The following is a 19,960-nucleotide window of genomic DNA, read 5'->3' as shown; positions in this document are numbered from 1 at the left end:
ACAGTCACTCATGCCCTCGTCACTTCTCGCCTGGACTACTGCAATACTCTCTACATGGGGCTTTCCTTGAAGAGCACCCAGAGGCTCCAATTGGTCCAGAATGCGGTTGAGCGGGTGATAGAGGGAGCCTCTCCTGCGCAAGCTGCACTGGCTGCCTGTGGTCTTCCGGGTGCACTTCAAGGTGTTGGTTATCACCTTTAAAGCGCTCCATGGCTTAGGACCGGGATACTTACGGGACCGTCTTCTGCTACCACATGCCTCCCACCAACCGGTGAGCTCCGATAGAGAGGGTCTCCTCAGGGTGCCATCAGCCAAACAATGCCGGCTGGCGACCCCCAGGGCGAGAGCCTTCTCTGTGGGGGCACCTGCCCTCTGGAATGAGCTTCCCCCAGGACTTCGCCAACTTCCTGACCTCCAGACCTTCCGCCGTGAGCTGAAGACGTATTTATTCTTCCGCGCGGGACTGGCATAAAATGGGTTTTATTAGGATTTTAATGGGGTTTTTATGTTGTTATGTATTTTATATCTGAATTATCAGCCAGTTTGAATAAGTTTGTTTAACTTTGATTTTATTGTATTGTATCTATGAATGCTATTTTTATCTGGCTGTAAACCGCCCTGAGTCCTTCGGGAGAAGGGCGGTGTAGAGATTATATATGCAGGTTGTTTAGATGGCTGACCACTAGATGGCAGACCACTACAGCTGGACCACAAGGTAAGTCTTTAGTCTCTTACCTATGACTCATCCCCAAGGAATCTCTGCCCTTGGGAAGACCCTGGCACACACTGGTACCAGCAGAGGTAAGGCAGAAATCATTTTCTATCATAGCAGGTATCTATCTCAGCTTAGCACTCATTGAATAGGCAGCACCTCAGCCAATCATATTGTCGTGTCCCACTCCTCCGCTGACGGCCGGGTCAGGGAAATCCGAATCAGGCTTGCCTCTGCAGCTCTGCCCAAAGTCCTAGCAAAGTCCTCAGAGCAGGCAGGAGACCAGTAAGTGACTTCAGCAAGATAAGTTCGACTTTTGCCTGACTCAGAGACTGCCAGAAAGCAGATCCTTTATATAGGCCATGGGGTGTGGCTCCATGACTCAGCACTCATTAAGGCCTGCCCCTCCCTTCCTTCTGTTGCCTCCGCCTATCCCGCCTTCTGATGCGAGGGTCACACCAATCAGCAGCTGTTGGGAATAAACCCTCCTCAGGCTCACATGCTGTGGAGGAGGGGGAGGGGTCTAGCTGCTCCGTTTGCCTGGGCATGGAGTCAGGGCTGGGGCCGGGAGATGCTCCTTCTTCTGCAGTTTGTGTGGGCATGGAGCCAGGACTTGGGCCGGGAGGCATACATTCCTCAGTGTTCGGGAGCAGGTAAGAAGGCCCCGGCTGCTCTGAGGGTGGGCAAGACACAACACATATATTGTTTTATTGTACATGCATCTTCGCTGACCTATCATGATGCTACATGTATGTATCCTCTTGCATGAACTATAATAAAAGGGAGCTTTGGATTTGACTCTGGGCTCTCATCCCGAGGAAGAACGCGCGTTCGACTCTTATTTCATGAGAGACCACCACAGGGCGGTATACAAATTAAATAATAATAATAATAATAATAATAATAATAATAATAATAATAATAATAATAATAATAATAATAATAATAATAATTAAACCGTATCTCAAAGAGGGATGGAGAGAGAAAATTCCCTCCGTCTCTTAAATACAGAGACTCAAGTAGAGATAGTTCTCAGCTTACAAGTACAATTGAGCCCAAGATTTCCTTTGCTAAGCAAGGCAGCTGTTAAGTAAATTTTGCCCTATTTTATGACCATTCTTATCACAGTTGTTAAATTAAACACTGCAGTTGTTATGTTAGTAACACGGTTGTTAAGTGAATCTGGTTTGCCCATTGACTTTGCTTGTCAGAAGGTCACAAGAGGTGATCACACGACCCCAGGACACTGCAACTGTCATAAAGATGAGTCAGTTCCAAGCGTCTGAATTTTGATCATGTGACCATGAGGATGCTACAACGAACATGTGAAAAACAGTCATAATGTACTTTTTTGGTGCCACTGTAACTTTGAATGGTCACTAAACGGTTGTAAGTTGAGGACTACCTGCAATTAGCAATTGACTGCTAGTTCTTACTAGAAATCTGTGGATGAACCAGATCCCTAGCCTCTGAAGAGCCTCCTCTTTCCCTGTCTCTCGTTGTTTGCCTTGAGGCAGGCTTTCCCAACCATGGCAACTTTAAGATATGTAGACCTCAACTCCCAGCCAGCCATGCCTGCAGCCATGCTTGAGGTCCACATACCTAATAGAATAGAATAGAATTTTTATTGGCCAAATGTGATTGGACACACAAGGAATTTGTCTTGGTGCATATGCTCTCAGTGTACATAAAAGAAAAGATACGTTCATCAAGGTACAACATTTACAACACAATTGATGGTCAATATATCAAGACAAATTCCTTGTGTGTCCAATCACACTTGGCCAATAAAAATTCTATTCTATTCTAAATATAAATCATAAGGATTGCCAGCAACAAAGTTACAGTCATACATTCATAAGTGGAAAGAGATTGGTGATGGGAACTATGAGAAGATTAATAGTACTGCAGATTTAGTAAATAGTTTGACAGTGTTGAGGGAATTATTTGTTTAGCAGAGTGATGGCCTTCGGGAAAAAACTGTTCTTGTGTCTAGTTGTTCTGTTCTGCAGTGCTCTATAGCGTCGTTTTGAGGGTAGGAGTTGAAACAGTTTAAAGTTGCCAAGATTGAGAAACACTGTTTTTATATCTTATAAAAACCAGTGTGGCTATTTCCAATAAAACATGAATATATTCTTGGAATGGCAGTGCAGTAGCTCAGTGGCTAAAACGCTGGGTTTGTTGGCTGCAAAGATGGTAGCCCGGGTTTAATACTGAGCACCACCTGACAGGGCGAGCTCCTGTTCTGCCAACCAGCTCCTGCCAACCTAGCAGTTCGAAAGCATGCAAATGCACGTGGATGCACTATGATGGGAAGGTAATAGCACAAGGACTCCTTTACCTTTTTTATATTCTTGGAACATATGCACAAAATTTGGAACCTATTAGTTTATTTTAAAATATGACGATGATGTGCATATGAGAGGTCAAAGAAGATATCCACACTAGAAAAGCAGAATGAGTCTGGATTTATAGTCTTAAGAAAAATGTTCCCACCTCTTTCTTAAATAGACCCTACTGACACAAGTAGAAGATATGTGCACTTTATCTTGTGTGGCCAAACCTTTAATGATTGATTTAACAATTAGGTTGGATGAATTATATCTGATGTCCTTCTGTGTAACAGGATAGGGAGTCTGTTTGTTTGAAATCTTTTAATTTCTCGTCTTGTTCATTCCTTTTTACATTAAAAAAGTTCTATCCTGTAAGCAGTTATAAAAAGCTTGGCTTTCATACTGCCTATTTGATTATTTATTTATTTATTTATTTGATAGTTGATTGTTTACATGAAAGGATCAACCTTTTTTTGTACATGAGTGGTTTTGCAATGCATTATAGGAGGTTGCTTCTATCAATGACATTTCTGTTTATGGGCTACCACAGAAGAAGAAAATAAAAACATGAAACATTTAGCTGAACATTATGAGAACACTGCTTTTAGTGACAATGTTGTTTCTGTCCCTTATTTTTTTCTACTAATTTCTCCTAAAAGTGGTCTGATATTCTAAACCCCTCAGTCTTGGTCCCTGCTTCCTCCATCCTTGCTTATATTTGTACTTCCGCAACTGAGAGTTGTGAATATTCTGTAAAATGAAAGAGCAGGCTCCTTTGCACACTTCCATGCCTCTCTGGACTGAATCATTGGTTCCTCTGTTGAACTACAGGCAGTTTGTTAACCCATTTTTTCCTAACAATCAAGGAGAATTTGCCTAACTTAAATCCGTCACTCCTGCTCTGAGCTGTGGAAAAGGAGCAAACAAGCTTTCAGCTTCTGTGATCTCCTTTCAAGTATTTGAAAAGTTCTAGCACATCTTCTCTCAGTTGGCTTTGATCAGGGATAAATAAACCTAGCTTGTCCAATCATTCTTCATAGATTTCAGCTGACAGTCGCCTAATAATTGCTTCTGTCCTTCTCACAAATTTTTCCCAATTTCTGTGAGTCTCACGCTGTTATGGTTTAGGAGATCAGCTAAAACCTGGCTTTTAAAGATGGAATCTAGTTAAAGTTAGATACCACATCCTTGTTTGTGCTTGAATGTCTCTGTCCTCAATGGCCCTAGTTTCTTTTTCTAAAAAATATCAACAGTGATATTATTTTGTACTATTTCTGTATTCAAACCAAAGAAGAAAATTTAAGGATCTGGCTGGACTGCAGGGACATGTAAACACCATAAATATATGGTGTCCAGGGGAGCATAGTATAGATTATATTTCTTTCTTTGCAGTCAAAATAACAATTTCCTACTCTGCAGCCACCTCATGACATTGACTCATGTTCTGTATAGAATAAGCCACTTTTCCTTTATCGCTAATATATTTACTGAACCCTGTATACTTCATTCTCTATCTGTGAATTTAGTTTTTATTTTCTTAGTGTATTATAGTTATTTCTGCTAAATTTTATTCTATTTCTTTCATTTTCTACCCTACCAAGATCATTCTGAATTTTAGGCCCATTTTCTAAGGCTTTCGTTGCCCTATCCAACTATTTGATATCATTGGCGTATTTAGTAAGTATTTTCTCCATTTTGTATTCACTTCATTCACTGTATTCGCGTATTCATTCATTTATGAAAATATTGATCATGCAAAAATCATACTTAAGTCATGTGAAGCTGCAATTTATTCTAGCTTTCCTTCATTTGGTGTTTCCCTTGTGTCATTTTTTTTTCTGTCTTTGGGAAGAGGGACCTTTCCTAGAAGCATTAGAGCTAGAAAAACTAGAAAATGTTTTAGATCTAGAAAATGTTCACAGTGTGATACTATACATTTCTGGAACAACTGTGGTATCTGATTGTTTTCAGACAAAAAAAGAAGACCCCATTGTACTATCATTACTATCATGGATTATAAAGTACTTCCTCAAAGATACTAAGATGTCCTCAAAATAGGATCAAAAACTTGAGATGGCACCTCTGATGATGGTCTGATAGAAGCCACACATGAAAAGAACAGCTTCTTGCACTGCAGTGTCACAGCTGCCATCTTGAGCATATCTCATAGACAACTTTGAGAGCAGTTGTCTCAAGAATAAACAAACTTCTTTCAGAGCAAGGCCCCAAAACAAGAATGTGTTATGGGTTTGGTTCAGCTCTTCCCTCTCTTCTCAAGGACTTCTAGTCCATGCTCATGCCAAATAGAGAAGAGCTTGGTTCTTCTTTGTGGTGGGTGACTACCAGGGGCTGGGATGCTCACCTTGCAAATGGTCAGAGACCTCACAGGTCAACAGCCATTTCCCAACATTGTGAGGAACCATTTCAGCTGCCACAAAGGTTGCTGGGAAAAGGGAGACCACATCAGACCTGTGTCCTCGGCTGGTCAGTGTCTGTCCATGGAAGAAGGCAGTGTGGACATCAATCTCACTGCCCATCCCAAAGAGATGCCACGAGACCCGATCTCCGGCACACATTGTGATCTCAGGGAGGTTCCCAAAGACGAAACCATTAATGGCTGCAGAAAGAAAGAGAAAAGTAGCAGTGCGGGAGGGGGTTCCCAGAGTTCACCCCTGGATAAGGCAGAACAGGACTGCCATGGGTCCTTTCCTTAAAAAAAAAACCAAAAGAATTATAGTTGCATTTTTCTAAAACAAATGTGTCTTAATAACATTTAATAACAAACACACAGTATATGTAACCTATAGATTATTATAAAACAAATTCTATTCTTAAAAACAATCAAAAAGTTTAAAAAAACCCACCAAAACAAAACCAAGAAACAAAGGAGAAAAAAGAAGACATAGCCAAAAACAAATAAACAATAAAACACAAGTATACCATTCAAATTTTAAAATCATATTACCATTTTAAAGTTTCAAGTATTAACACACTATTATACCACTCCCTTTTTAGTAATGAATTGAACCGCATGGATTCCTATTGTCTGCTCTTGCCTCTCCCTTGAGGAAAAGCCAGATAAGAGATCCCCGAGTGCATGAAGCCAACTTTTAGAGTCTGAAGTACAAGCTTCTCTCTAGGAATACATGATCACTTTCTTTCTATGGATCTAAGCATAATGTTTTCCAAAGGTCTTCATAAACTGAGAATTCCCAAATGTTTAGAGTATTTAATTTAATATTACTTTAACATTTTTACTCTTAACTTCCTTCAAAGAATCAATTCACTGATTCAATTTTACCAATGAAGCGTTGCGGCGAGACAGACGGGGAAGAGCGAGCTCCACTGAGCTTTGCAAATTCCCTGGGCCGACAAACTGCTGTTGAGGGGTCTTCGGACCGGAACTGTCCTGTAGGGACAGTGAAGAGGGAGAGGGACCTCAGATGACCAAGAGGAACTGGCAAGTTCCTTGGAGGTCAGAGGAAAGCTCTCCGACTAAATGGCGGGGGCGGTGGGTACGGCAGCCATCAATAAGCTGGGGCAACCGGACAAGATTTTGAACAGGAGCAGTGATTTGAACAGAGTGTTGAAGTCGGGTGAGTGAGTGAACACCAACTCACAAGAAAATATTATATTTGACATCTTGGAAAAAATCCTTAGCGGTAAAATAGCGGTTAAACTAATGTTAAACTTATGTTTAAACAAAACATAACTAAGAGAAACGGAAGCATTACCCTAAGATTTGAGAAAATTGGGACTTTTAAATCAAAGCGGAGACCCCTCAAAAAAAGGGGGGGGAGAAAGGAACCCTTTAAACAAAGTTGGAAAAATCTGGGACTTTTAAAATTTGCTGTTGGAATATAAGAAGGGGGGAAGAAATGAAGAAGAAGGCAGGACATTTAGAAATACAATGTGGGAAATTTCTCTGACTTTCCTCTTCTACTGCAAATTGGAATTAATTAAATCTGGATATTGATTTTAAATTCAACTAATTGGAACTAACTGGAATATCTAAAAAACTAAAACTGAACAAAGTGCAGCTTTAAATAAAAGAAACAAAATGGATACCTTTGTTAATTGTTGATTAGACTGTGGATTGTAAAAAGACCCCCTCAGGCAGAAGAGAAAATTACACTGACTAACATTTGTTGTGGAAAATTCCTCTACTGCAGAGATAAGACTGGTGAGAAATGAGAGGGACGTTTTTGCCAGTACACAGTTTGATTTTGATAATAAAAATAAACCTAACTTTGAAAATACAGAACGGCGCAGGGAATAATTGAAATGATGAAAAAGATGCATATGACTTTCAGACAAGAAATAAAAGGAATAATTACAAGACCATATGGAAAACAAGAACCAGAGTAAGCAAGTGAAGCACTAGACAAAAAAAAGCACCAAACAAAGAAACCATGAAGCAAGAAAGAGTATTGGAAGACAAAAGAAAAAATGTTGATGATGAATTTTTAAATGACTGTGAAATTTTAAACGAGTCCAAAGAGATAGACGATAGGATTTATAAAGAAGGGGAAAATAAAAAGGGAAACAGTGCAGAGAAACCAGAAGGTTACACTGGGATCAGTAAAAAGAAAATAGAAATTATTAAAAAGGGAATGAGAATTTTAAACAGAAAAATACTGCAAATAAGACCGGGTAAAAATATCAAGGAAGAGAGGAAGAAACAAGGAGTGGCAGAAAGGGAGAAAAAAAATATAAAGCCAAAAGATTACTTAGGGATCAGTGGAGAAAAGATAAAAATGGGGGAAGGGAAGAAAAGGAGAGTGGATGGAAGTACAGGACAAACAAAGAGAGTAAAGAATTTTAAGAGGAAGGAGGACAAAAAGAGGAGAAGGAGAGAAAAAAGAAAACACTAAAGTAATGAATGTGGATTTTAACATGAGAAAAGTTGATAGAAGGTTATGACAGATTTTTAGTTTTAATGATATTGTAAAAATTATTATGTAAAATTTTCTAAATTAAGTTTTTGCTTGTTCTCTTCTCTCTTTTCTTTCCTCTGGTTGATGCAAAACAATTTACAAACTGTGATTGAAATTAAAAGATATGATTGATGATGATGTTAAGCAGAAGATGTAAAAGAATATATATTAAGAAGGATTTGATATAAATGGGAATAGAAAAAGGGGGGAAAGAAGTATAACTAGATAAAAGATTAAAGATGGAGGTGAAAGGTAAGATTAGACTTTTAAGAAGATTGTAAATAAGGAAAGAAAAATTGAGCGAAAATATACTGATGAAAGCATTGGAAGAAGGGTTGGAAAATAACAGATTGGATATGAACATCTACCTGGCAGATATTTTGTTCAGAAAAGATTTTTTTATGTTGTATGTGTCTAAAAATTAAAAAAAATTACAATTTTTTTTTTTTACCAATGAAGAATTGCTAATTGACATGCCCATACTCTAAGGTTCCTTGACATCTGGGACCAAGGAAGGATGATAGCCGACTAATGAACTTTCCGGATATTTTTTGTTAAGTGAGTTTTATGAAATATATTGTACATTCCTTAAAAACTAAAGCCAATGAAGAATATTTCAATTCTTTATTCTAAATATATAATGCATTATTTAAGTTTTATTTTTATGACATTTTTATAACTATGATATAGTAATACATTGTGAATTTAATTTTTATGAAGACCTCCTCCAATTCACACAGGCTTTCCAGAGTTTCAAAAGCTGCAATGAAGCTAACCAATGAACATATGAAACATTTAAGATGTTTAGTTTTCCATTTGGCTCTTTTATTATTATGTTTTTGTAAAATTTCAAATATTTTATATGTTTCTTGATATCTGAATAACAGCAAAAATCCCATTTTTGACCTTTGTTTTCCACACACATGCAAAAGCATTTCCAGCCATCTAAAAAGAAGAAGAATTAAACATTTTTCTCACGGCAACTGCAATCAATTTTATGTTTTGACTTGCTGTCTCCGTGCTGGAAAAACGATCACATTTTGAGTACAGTAGACAAAACCAAGAATTTGAAGGCTTGAGTCAAGAGAGCTAAATAATAACTCCCTAGTTAAGCACACAATGCTAAATGCTATGATCAGTATCAGTTTCATTTCAGTACATTATTGAAGTTATATCCTTTAAAATTTGGAAAATGAAAGCCGCCGCCACCACCATCATATGGAAGTCTTCGCTTTAATAGAGAAATCCTGGATATTTGTTCTTTTCATCAAAAACTAATCACCAGGGGCACTGCTCTCAAAAAATACATCAGAGGATGCAATATTCATTTCAAACACATTGATTCCTTCTCACAAACTTAGTGGTATTTTCACTAACCCCTTAGAATCACTCTACACTTGGGTAACATAAATTGAAATATCCATATAAATCCATTATATATGCTAGACAAAACATTTTCCCAGGAAGAATAATTCCCCTCTGTTTAATAAAGTCTGGACAGTAACATCTGAATTTTTGGTCTGCTTCTTTGGGGACTTTCTTAGTCGTAGGCAAAACAATAACCTCAGTCGAAGAAGGAGGCAAAGAGGAGGGTGCTCACCATGCATCCTGTTGCTTTCTCTGAACTCTTCATCTTCCTTGTCGACTGAGTCTGGCTCGGTGCAGAAGGAAGCAATGTTTTCATCCAGGTGCCAACTTTCGTTCTCATCCACCACACTAAACATCAGTAAGAAATCAAGATCTACATCATGGCGTCTTGAAGGTAGCATTTTCAGAGTTCCTGGACCAGGAAAAAACATGAGTGAATGAAGGACACCAACAGGGCCAGGTCTGGGTGGAAAACTTACGAAGTTTTCACCTGTTTCAACTTCTCTCTCAGGATGACCTTCCAACCTGGGGTTCACTGCATGCAATGCCCATAAAAAATGGGAAGGGGGGGAGGGCTCATCAATCATACTGTTGTTGCTGCCATCTTGAATTTTTTAACCACATCCTGTGGACATCTGTATGTCCACACATCACCCTAAGGCACAGAATTGTTTACGTTGTATGAAACTCCCATGATTTGTAAATCAAGGTCTGGATTTATAATATTTCTATCTTGCTATATCATTCTATAGATTTGCAAAGTGCCATATATCTCACTAAAAACAAGCAAGTTGTTTATAATTTAAACACTACAATATTATGAAAAATCTTTATAAAACTTTTAAAAAACCTGGTAGCAATACTACCATCTGAGGCCAGAGTAGAAAGGCAGAACAGCATCAGTTTAACCAACATCTTTGTGAAGCAAGTGTACCTTAAGCTCAAAATAATTGATTTTTGGAATAGAGGGCCTAAATTGGGTCTAGGACAACTTGGGGCAGTCAGCTCAGTATAGCCAGCTCACCAGTGATAAGTTGCCTCTGCCAACTCACCGCAGGACAACTCAACACGGCCAATGTGGTCCGTCAACAGCCTACGGAGCTGGCAACGGAGTCCGACAGCGATAAGGCTAAGGTGAGGCCAGGGCCATTGGGAAGTGAGGTGTGGACTCCAGAGCCTCCAGACACTGATAGTAGTGAGGCAGAGGCCCACGAGGAGCCTGTTCCTAATGCACGCATGAGAAGAGCTACTAAAAGGCAAGAGCAGCTCAAGCACAGAGGACAACTCGGGAGTAGGGCCAAGAGATGATTGGCCCCTCCCATAAGGCTTAAAACAGACTAGCACTGGGGTTTCAGCTTGCCAGAAAACGTTGTAGCTGCGTCCTCTGTTTCGTGTACGTCTTTGTTTTTGTAGCTTCCAGATGTTTGCCAGGAAGGGCCTTTGGCAGTTTGCCTAATTGGACTAAGGTTTGTGAGATAATTGAAGAGTTTGTGTTTGGGAGGCATTTGTTTTACTTTGAGTTGAATGACGCTGGGAATGAAATAATTCCCAGCTGTTCGAATAAAGTTTCTTTTTCCACGGACTAAGTTTATTACTACCTACTTGGGCCTGGGTCACAACAGTTTGTTTTCCGGCCCACGAGGAGAAGTATCAACAAACCTCTATCAATGCAGGAGCTCCATGCCGTGAATGCGCAGCTTCAGCAGCAAGTAGCTTTGTTATCTGCACAGATGGCTCAGTTCCAAGCTCCAGCTTCTCCCCCTCCCCATAGGTCATATTGCCGTGCCAGGCAAGTTTGATGGTATCAAGCCATGTTTCCTGCTTTTATAAAACAATGCCAGCTTTTTATCAGCCTGAAAAGGGAGACCTTTCCCACAGACTGGGATAAAGTGGGGTTTGTACTCAGCCTGCTTTCAGGCTCTGCAGCTCGCTGGGCCACGCCCAGGATAGTCCTCTGTTGGATGATTTCAGGGGGTTTTGTAAGCATCTCAAACTTATGTATGAGGACCCCATCAAAATGCAGACTGCCACCAGATGACTGAAGACCCTGAATCAGGGCCAGAAACCATTGCAGGAATATATCAGTGAGTTTCGGCTGCTTAGCCAGGATTCAGCCTGGAATGAGGCAGCCCTTATGGACACATTCCAGGATGGTTTATCGGAGGAGTTGCAGGATGAGCTGGTTCAGGTTGATATCCCTCTGACCCTCAACGCGCTGGTACATCTGTGCCTTAAGATCGATGCCCGGTTGCAGATACGGACCAGTCGCCGTGCCCACCAGGAGACCCGTGTGGTTCCAGTCAGGCATGAGACCCTGGCTTCACGGAAGGAGCCCATGAACATAGGCACAGCCAGACCCCATCTGTTGGTGGCTGAGAAAAATAGACGACAATCAGGGAGTTGTGCTTGTATTGTGGGAAACCTGGGCACATGGCCGCCTCTTGCCCAAAAAAGCGACAAGGGGAGCCGGCTCCTGTGCCTGCCCCAAAGCCACAGAAAACCTTGTTGGGAAACGCCCTGAGCTTGATCTAGGGAAGACCCTGTCTCGGGCGTGTACCAATACTAAGGAATGCCCAGCAGAAATGGAGCCCGGACACCCCCCCCCCCCGGCATTTGATCTTGGCAACCAAAGTCTTCTTGTCCAATAGTCACCAGGGAATTCTGGCATACACCTTGGTGGACTCTAGAGCCACAACTCATTTTATGGATGCGGTGTTTGCAGCCAAATATTCAGTCCCTCAGTGTCCGGTGGATCCTCCCATTCTCGTGGAGACCACTGATGATCAGGTGCTTCTGTCTGGGCCTATTACGGCTGCCACGCAACCCTTGCACCTGATCATCGGGTCTCATGAGGAGGCCATTCAGTTTTATATTGCCTCCAGCCTGCATTTTCCCACGGTTTTGGGATTGGCTTGGCTCCGGACACATGACCCGCAGATCTGTTGGTCCCAGAACTTCATTGCTTTTCCGAGCCTGCAATGTGTGGACCATACCCACCAAGTCTGCGCAGGCCAGCTACAGGGTCCAACTGGGGTGTCCTTGCCTTCCAACCTCAAGGACTTTGTGGATGTTTTCAGCAAGAAGGAGGCAGACCAATTGCCCCCGCACCGGCCATACGACTGCCCCATTGATTTGATCCCGGACGCGCCATTCCCAGTGGGGCTTTTGTATTTGATGTCGGACCCTGAGTTGGCCACATTATGGGACTTTGTGGACAAAAACCTGGTTTGGGGCTTTATCCACTCCTCCTCGTCACCATTGTCCGCCCTGGTCCTGTTCATGAAAATGAAGACTGGAGACTTGCGGCTTTGTTGCAACTACTGCAAGTTAAACGCCATCACGGTGCGCAACCGGTATCCTCTGCCCCTTATTCCCTAACTCTTGGAACGGCTTCAGGAGGCTATCGTGTTCATTAAATTAGACTTGCGAGGGGCCTATAATCTTGTTCATATCTGTCTCGCGGATGAATGGAAAACAGTGTTCGGCACCCGTTATGGACATTTTGCGTATACGGTCATGTCGTTTGGGCTGACCAATGCTCCTGCTATCTTCCAACATTTCATGAATGACATTTTTAGGGACCTCTTAGACAAGTTTGTAGTCATTTTTCTAGACAGCATTCTGATCTACTCCCCCTCCCAGGAGACCCATCAACAGCACCTCCGCCAGGTCCTGCAACTTCTTCAGGAGCATCATCAGTATGAGAAACTGAAGAAATGCCTGTTTTTCCAGTCCATCATCAAGTTCCTGGGGCATCGCATTGCATCTCTCCTGAGGGCACTGCTATGGAGCCAAGGTGGAGTCTGCGTAGGTGGCAGCCTCCTCGACGAGCAAAGGATGTCCACCACCTTCTCAGTTCGCCAACTACTATCGGACCTTTATCCCCAGCTTTGCTGCCTTGATTGCGCCCCTCACTCGGCTTCTGCAGAAAAAGGTCCCGTTCTGGTGGGGTACTCCCGAGCAGCAGGCATTCCAGGCCTTGAAACAGGCCTTCATGAAGGAGCCTATCTTGAAGCATCCAGACCCCCATTGTCCATTTGTGGTGGAAGCAGATGCATCGGATGTTGTTGTTGGTGCGGTGTTGCTCCAGGCTTGTGCGTCCGGCGGTACCCTCTTCCCTTGCGCATATTATTCCCAGAAGCTCAACCCTTCCGAGTGCAATTACACCATCTGGGAGAAGGAGTTACTGGCCATTAAGACGGTGTTTGAGGCCTGGAGACATCTTCTGGAGGGGGCCCGGCATCAAATTGAAGTCCGGATGGACCATATAAATCTGGAGTTACTACAGATTGCCCGGAAACTGAACCAACAGCAGATTCAGTGGTCCCTATTCTTTGCCCGGTTTCATTTCTGCATGACGTACATCCCCAGTGGTTGCAACCAAAGGGCAGATGCGCTCTCGAGAAAACTGGAGAAAACTGGGAATCCACATTGAAGATCCGCTTCCACTCCGGACAGTGTTGCCTGTAGAATCTTTCTCTGCGGTTCAAGAACCAGTGGATTTATGGGCTCAGATACGGGAAGCGCAGCGGCACAATGCTTATGTGGAGCAACGGAAGGAAGAGGTAGGGACTGACTCTCCATGAACATTTCACGATGAACTTTTGTGATACCGAGACAGGCTCTACATGCCAATAGGGCCATTTGGGGACTTATCTTGTTGCAGTGCCATGATAATCCTGCAGCAGGGCACTTCGGCCTCTTTAAGACACTGAATCTAGTTTCTCGTACTTTTTGGTGGCTTCGCTTGCGACGTGATGTCCAGGCTTATGCCACATCCTGCATTCGCTGCCAACAGGCCAAGTCGGCAATAGGAGCCCCTCCTGGGCTACTCCAGCGATTGCCAACACCAGAGAGACCCTGGGGTGCCATTTCCATGGACTTCTTGATGGATTTGCTTCCGTCTTCTGGATTCACAACAGTGTTCGTGGTGGTGAACTTGCTGACAAAGATGGCGCATTTCATTCCATGTCATGGGTTACCGACAGCTTGCGCTACCACCCGCATGTTTATCCAATATGTTTGTCGGCTCCATGACCTACCAAATAGGGTCATAGCAGAACAAGGGGCTTAATTTACTGCTGATGATGGCCTTAGATGTAAAGATCTGCCTGTCATCAGCATATCATCCGGAAAGTGACGGCGGGACTGAGAAAGTTATCAGCATTCTGGAGCAATACCTGCGCTGCTTCGTGAACCAGCAACAAGACAATTGGTCAGAGTATTTGGCAGTAGCATAGTTTGCATGCAACACACCTCCATGCAAACAACCCCTTTCCTGGCTAATGTCGGATATCACCCTCGGTTCTTTCCCCTCACACAATCAACTCCCCAATACCGGCTACTAATGATTTTCTGTCCGAGTTGCAGGCCGTCCATCAGTTGGTGCGACGGTATCTAAAGAAAGCCAAGGAGGACTATAAAAGAGTCATGGACCAATCACAACAGGCGATGCTGCCACTGGCTGGGGGGATCGGGTCTGGTTGTCCACCAAGCATCTTCCATCTGACCGGCCGGTCAGGAAGCTAGACTATTGGTACCTTGGTCTGTTTTCTGTTGAGGTGGTTATTAACCTGGTCACCTACCGCCTGACCTTGCCACGCTCGATGCGTGCCCACCCAGTGTTCCATTGATCCCTCCTTGTCCCAAAACGGCCTGCCTGTCCACTCCACCAACCTGATTGTCCCCAACCGGCACCACATGATGGAGATGAACCACCCGAGTACGAGGTTGCCAGCATTCGGGATTCCTGGTGGCTCAAAGGACAGTTCCAGTATCTCATTGAGTGGAAGGGATATGGGCCTGAGGACTTCACCTGGGAGGATGCAACCTCTGTGCATACACCTGCCTTAGTGAAAGCCTTCCATGACCAATTCCCGTCCCAGCTGCATCCTGATCATCAGCCCCAGGGGAAAGGCCCTGTGGTGAGGAATAATGTTGCGGTCCATCAGCAGACTATGGAGTTGGCAACGGAGTCAGACAGCGATGAGGCTAAGGTCAGGCCAGGGCTATCAGGAAGTGAGGTGCGGATTCCAGAGCCTCCAGAGACTGACACTAGTGAGGCAGAGGAACAGGAGAAGCCTGCTCCTAATGCATGCATGAGAAGAGCTGCCAAAAGGCAAGAGCAGCTCAAGCAGAGAGGAGAACTCGGCAATAGGGCCAAGAGATGATTGGCCCCTCCCAAAAGGCTTAAAACAGACCAGCACCGGTGTTTCAGCTTGCCGGAAAACAACATTGTAGCTGCGTTCTATGCTTCGTGTACATCTTTGTTTTTGTAGCTTCTGGACATTTGCTAGGAAGGGCCTTTGGCAGTTTGCCTAATTGGTCTAAGGTTTGTGAGATAACTGAAGAGTTTGTGTTTGGGAGGCATTTGTTTTACTTTGAGTTGAACGACGCTGGGAATGAAGTAATTCCCAGCTGTTTGAATCAAGTTTATTTTTCCACGGACTAAGTTTACTACTATCTACTTGGGCCTGGATCAGAGCAGAAGCCTCCAGCCTCCACCACTCTGAGCTCTGCCTCACTCTCTCTACGGCTCCCCACGTCAAGTTTTACCTATGGCAAATTGGCCGTGTTGAGTTGTCCTGTGATGACTTGGCAGTGGTGACTTGGCAGAGGCAACTTGGCGGTAGCAAGCTGGCCACACAGAGTTTTCCCATTCCGCCAAAAATTACATTTAACATTGTTAAAATAAGAACAATTCACCATTAAGTCTCAAGAAAAAAGCAGGGAATGTTGTCTACAAAGTACAAAATAAGCCTATTTATTTTACATCATCACTCTGCCCATTGGAGTCTTGGTTATTAAGTATAATTTCTAGCCAAAATCAGGTGGAGCACTCTGAAATAAGAATTTGCTTAAATTAAGTCTGAAGCCTTATAATTTATTGTAGCTCTGTAAGGTCATTTCAAAAAGAAGGGACAAAACCAATCCCATTTTTCAGAGTGAATTTACCTTGTTTACATATCAGCAAAGGGCCAACTAAGCCACTGGCAATATCTTTTGGTGCATTGACATGGGAATGGTAGATCCATGTTAAACAGGCTGGATCATCAGCAGTTGGGCCATGGGCCTCAGGAACCGTCCACGTGTAAGTATGGTTTCCTCCTGGTGGGACAGCATCATCTGCCTTATGAGCTCCAGAGGACCTATCAGGATACAGGGCCCCTAGAAGAAGGATCAATGACACCATTCAGTCAAAGATAGGTTTCACAAGAAATCTAATGGTCAATTCCTCCATCTCTTGATTTATATTAGTTTTTATATTATTAACTGTAGGATAGTCTGCACAAAGTTCAAACACAGTAAATTTGTCATTAGCCTTTTGAGTTTACCCTTCACCAACATAACATCCTTTAGACATACTTAGTCTGCCACACAACATTCCCAGTTGACAGTGACTGTGATTGGACATTCTGGAAGTCGGAGTCCTAGAGATATATGTACAAAAGGCTGATCCGGAGGTTTCAGCTGTTCTGTTCTGAATGGGGTTGCCCCATCTGATGTCTTCTGGCAAACGTTTCCCCAAATTTCCAGAGGTCCTTGCTAGATATTGCCAAGTGCTCTCTCTTCAGCAGGGCCACTTGAGATCTCTAAAGGGTGGCTTGAGTTTTTCAGTCATCTGTCACTTGCAAGCTTTCTCTCCTATGAACACCTGAAAGCTTGCAAAGTTATTTACCTTCAGAATCCTTTGTGTAGAAGACACCATGGGGATGAATGGTGAATGGGAAGCTGGCAAAATTTTTTAGGTGCACAGTAATGGTGTCTCCCACTTCACCTCGTAAGACAGGCCCAAGGAATCCCAGCCAGGCAGGCTTGGATATCTCTAATGCATATGTAGAATCGGAGTATTGCTTATAGACTGATTTCCTGTAAATCCCACCTATTCTGTCCTTGGCAGGTTGGAGGAAACTGGAAGCGACACTAGAAAAGACAAAAGTTGAGACAACATTGGTAGCAATTTCCACCTAAACTCACTCTAGTGTCTTGTCTCTGGTTGGATGCTAAAAGTCCCTTTGAAAGTTTCTTATGCTATTTGTATGATGGCTGGTTCCTTTTGCAATATACCACGGAATATTCCCTCTGATGCAAAACTTGATGAACCTGGCTGACATATAGAACTCAAAAGAAAACACTGATTACCACATATGAAAATGCTTTCATTTTCTCATGGTTCCTTGAGAATCACTGTTGCTCTTTAGCTAAAAGTTTGACACTCAATCGTCCAAGCAAATGGGCTGGCAGGAGAGCTACACTTTGAGTGAAGATACACTCAAAGTGTAGCTGGTGTCGTGTCCCACTCCTCCGCTGACGGCCGGGTCAGGGAAATCCGAATCAGGCTTGCCTCTGCAGCTCTGCCCAAAGTCCTAGCAAAGTCCTCAGAGCAGGCAGGAGACCAGTAAGTGACTTCAGCAAGATAAGTTCGACTTTTGCCTGACTCAGAGACTGCCAGAAAGCAGATCCTTTATATAGGCCATGGGGTGTGGCTCCATGACTCAGCACTCATTAAGGCCTGCCCCTCCCTTCCTTCTGTTGCCTCCGCCTATCCAATCTTCTGATGCGAGGGTCACTCCAATCAGCTGTTGGTAATAAACCCTCCTCAGGCTCACATGCTGTGGAGGAGGGGGAGGGGTCTAGCTGCTCCGTTTGCCTGGGCATGGAGTCAGGGCTGGGGCCGGGGGGTGCTCCTTCTTCTGCAGTTTGTCTGGGCATGGAGCCAGGACTGGGGCCGGGAGGCATACATTCCTCTGTGTTCGGGAGCAGATAAGAAGGCCCCGGCTGCTCTGAGGGCGGGCAAGACACAACAGCTGGCTTACATAACTTGTTGCTATGAGATACGGAGGTGCTTGGACTTGGAGGGAACTGAAGGGGGTTCAGATAAGATTCATCAAGGACGGATCAATCGATAATGATACATCCTGTTTCTAGATCCCAAGTTCCTCTTTAAGGTCATCACTGATCAATGACCAGAATGAGAAACTTGGGTTCTACAGTTGATACAGGATTTCTCTACACAAAATTAAAGCAGGAATGAGAGGAAGGATGGAGTGGGTAGGTAGGAAGATCTTGTGCCCACGCTGAGAAATTCTAGAGAATGAATCTCATCTGTAATCATGAGAAACTGGACACAGGACCAAATTTGGGCTATTTTAATTAGCTCCATTGAACCTAGCAGGATTTACCCCTAGATAAAAATGTGTTGGATCAGTCATTGGATGATCAAAAAGGCCATCTCAACCCAGCATCCAAGAGCAATATGGATCATAAGTAATAAAAACACAGGGATCGTGAGAAGCCTCCAGCACTGGCTTATTAACTGTAGGAGCAGCTGGCAGGGATTTATCAGGCACTTAGTAGAGCATATCATATGGCTAGTGGCTTAATTTGACTGGCAACCTCCCAAGTTGTTCCAGCACAGAATTTGAAAACACTTTTCAAACCAAGACCCATCACAATCTTTGACTTACGTGCTACCCCAGTGACATTCTAGAGCGCAGGTGGGCTGGGGTAAGATGTGGGCTGACAGAATCATAACAAAAACTGACCATGACTTGGACATGATCAATTTGTTTAAAATGAGTGAATTAAATACAATTTGAATGTTTGCTTTCTGTTTACATAATCATTATTCCCTGTGTAATATGAAAATGTACAGTTCACCAGCAGCATGATGGAACCCAGAGAACTGCACATGGTCCCCAAGTGACAGATCACAGAGGTCTGGTCCCTGCTTAGTCACTTCCTGCTCTAACAGTTGGAAATACCACTGGAAAGATTGTTCTGCTGCAGCAAAGAACTATACAACCTTACCTATCATTAGGCATTTTATCAACCTCCACGGCTGGAGGTCTAAGTCCAGGTTGGTAAGGGGTGGACTTTGAGTTTCTATCTGCAGATGAAACAGGAATCTCCTGACAACCAGTAAGATTTCAAACCATAGCAACTGTTGAGCATTTCAAACCAAGCAAATGTGGGGCTGAATAGTTTGAATGCAAGTCCAACCCTAGAGAATTTTAAAGGTTAATATTCAATTGAGACCTCAAGTTTTTATTTTGGGATTGATGGATAAATAGTTGGACAAAAGTCATGGAAGTTTGTTTTTACACAATGAAAGATGCACAAAGATGGAAAGATTCAGCACCACCCACAATGGAGGGAGGAATGGTGAAGATGATGGTATTTGTTGATGATGGCCAAACTGACTTATTTGATCAGAGAAAAGACAATATCTATGTTTATTGCTGAATGGAAACCCCCCGCAGACATTTTGTGTGAAGAAGAAAAATGGAACTTATGACTTATGGTTCTGAATATATAGAGAAGAGAGTTTTCATCATAGAACAAGAGATAAATTTATAATATACAGACGGGAGGTTGAATGACTAGCCTCATGGTGCGACCGGAACAATCTGGAACTGAACACACTCAAAACCGTAGAAATGGTGGTAGACTTTAGGAGAAACCCTTCCATACTTCCACCTTTCACAATACTAGACAACACAGTATCAACAGTAGAAACCTTCAAATTTCTAGCTTCTACCATATCGCAAGATCTAAAATGGACAGCTAACATCAAAAATAGAATAGAAGAACAAAATAGAATAGAATTT

At 43.0% G+C, this 19,960-nt stretch overlaps 1 protein-coding gene across 10 annotated transcripts in view; it reads right to left on the bottom strand.

Moving 5' to 3' along the window:
* HEPH (hephaestin) overlaps positions 1 to 19,960 on the bottom strand; it is a 130,897-nt gene that overhangs the window by 93,662 nt on the left and 17,275 nt on the right. For 7 of the 10 annotated variants that reach the window (XR_009156681.1, XM_058196627.1, XM_058196635.1 and 4 more), the window contains 4 exons: positions 17,029 to 17,273; positions 16,305 to 16,517; positions 9,583 to 9,762; positions 5,408 to 5,662 (listed from right to left, as the gene is read on the bottom strand). Coding sequence is in view for 9 of the 10 variants with exons in the window: in XM_058196627.1 (XP_058052610.1) it covers positions 5,408 to 5,662; positions 9,583 to 9,762; positions 16,305 to 16,517; positions 17,029 to 17,273 (893 nt within the window). In the remaining variant the exon portion in view is untranslated. Of the gene's footprint in view, positions 1 to 5,407; positions 5,663 to 9,582; positions 9,763 to 16,304; positions 16,518 to 16,715; positions 16,989 to 17,028; positions 17,274 to 19,960 lie in introns of those variants that run through there. The other 3 variants (XM_058196636.1, XM_058196634.1, XM_058196637.1) reach the window with 3 other exon arrangements.

The sequence above is a fragment of the Ahaetulla prasina genome, chromosome 11 (genome assembly GCF_028640845.1).
Source record: "Ahaetulla prasina isolate Xishuangbanna chromosome 11, ASM2864084v1, whole genome shotgun sequence".
NCBI lineage: Eukaryota > Metazoa > Chordata > Lepidosauria > Squamata > Colubridae > Ahaetulla > Ahaetulla prasina.
The sequence above is the reverse complement of the archived record's forward strand: the minus strand, read 5'-3'. Positions and strand labels throughout refer to the sequence as shown.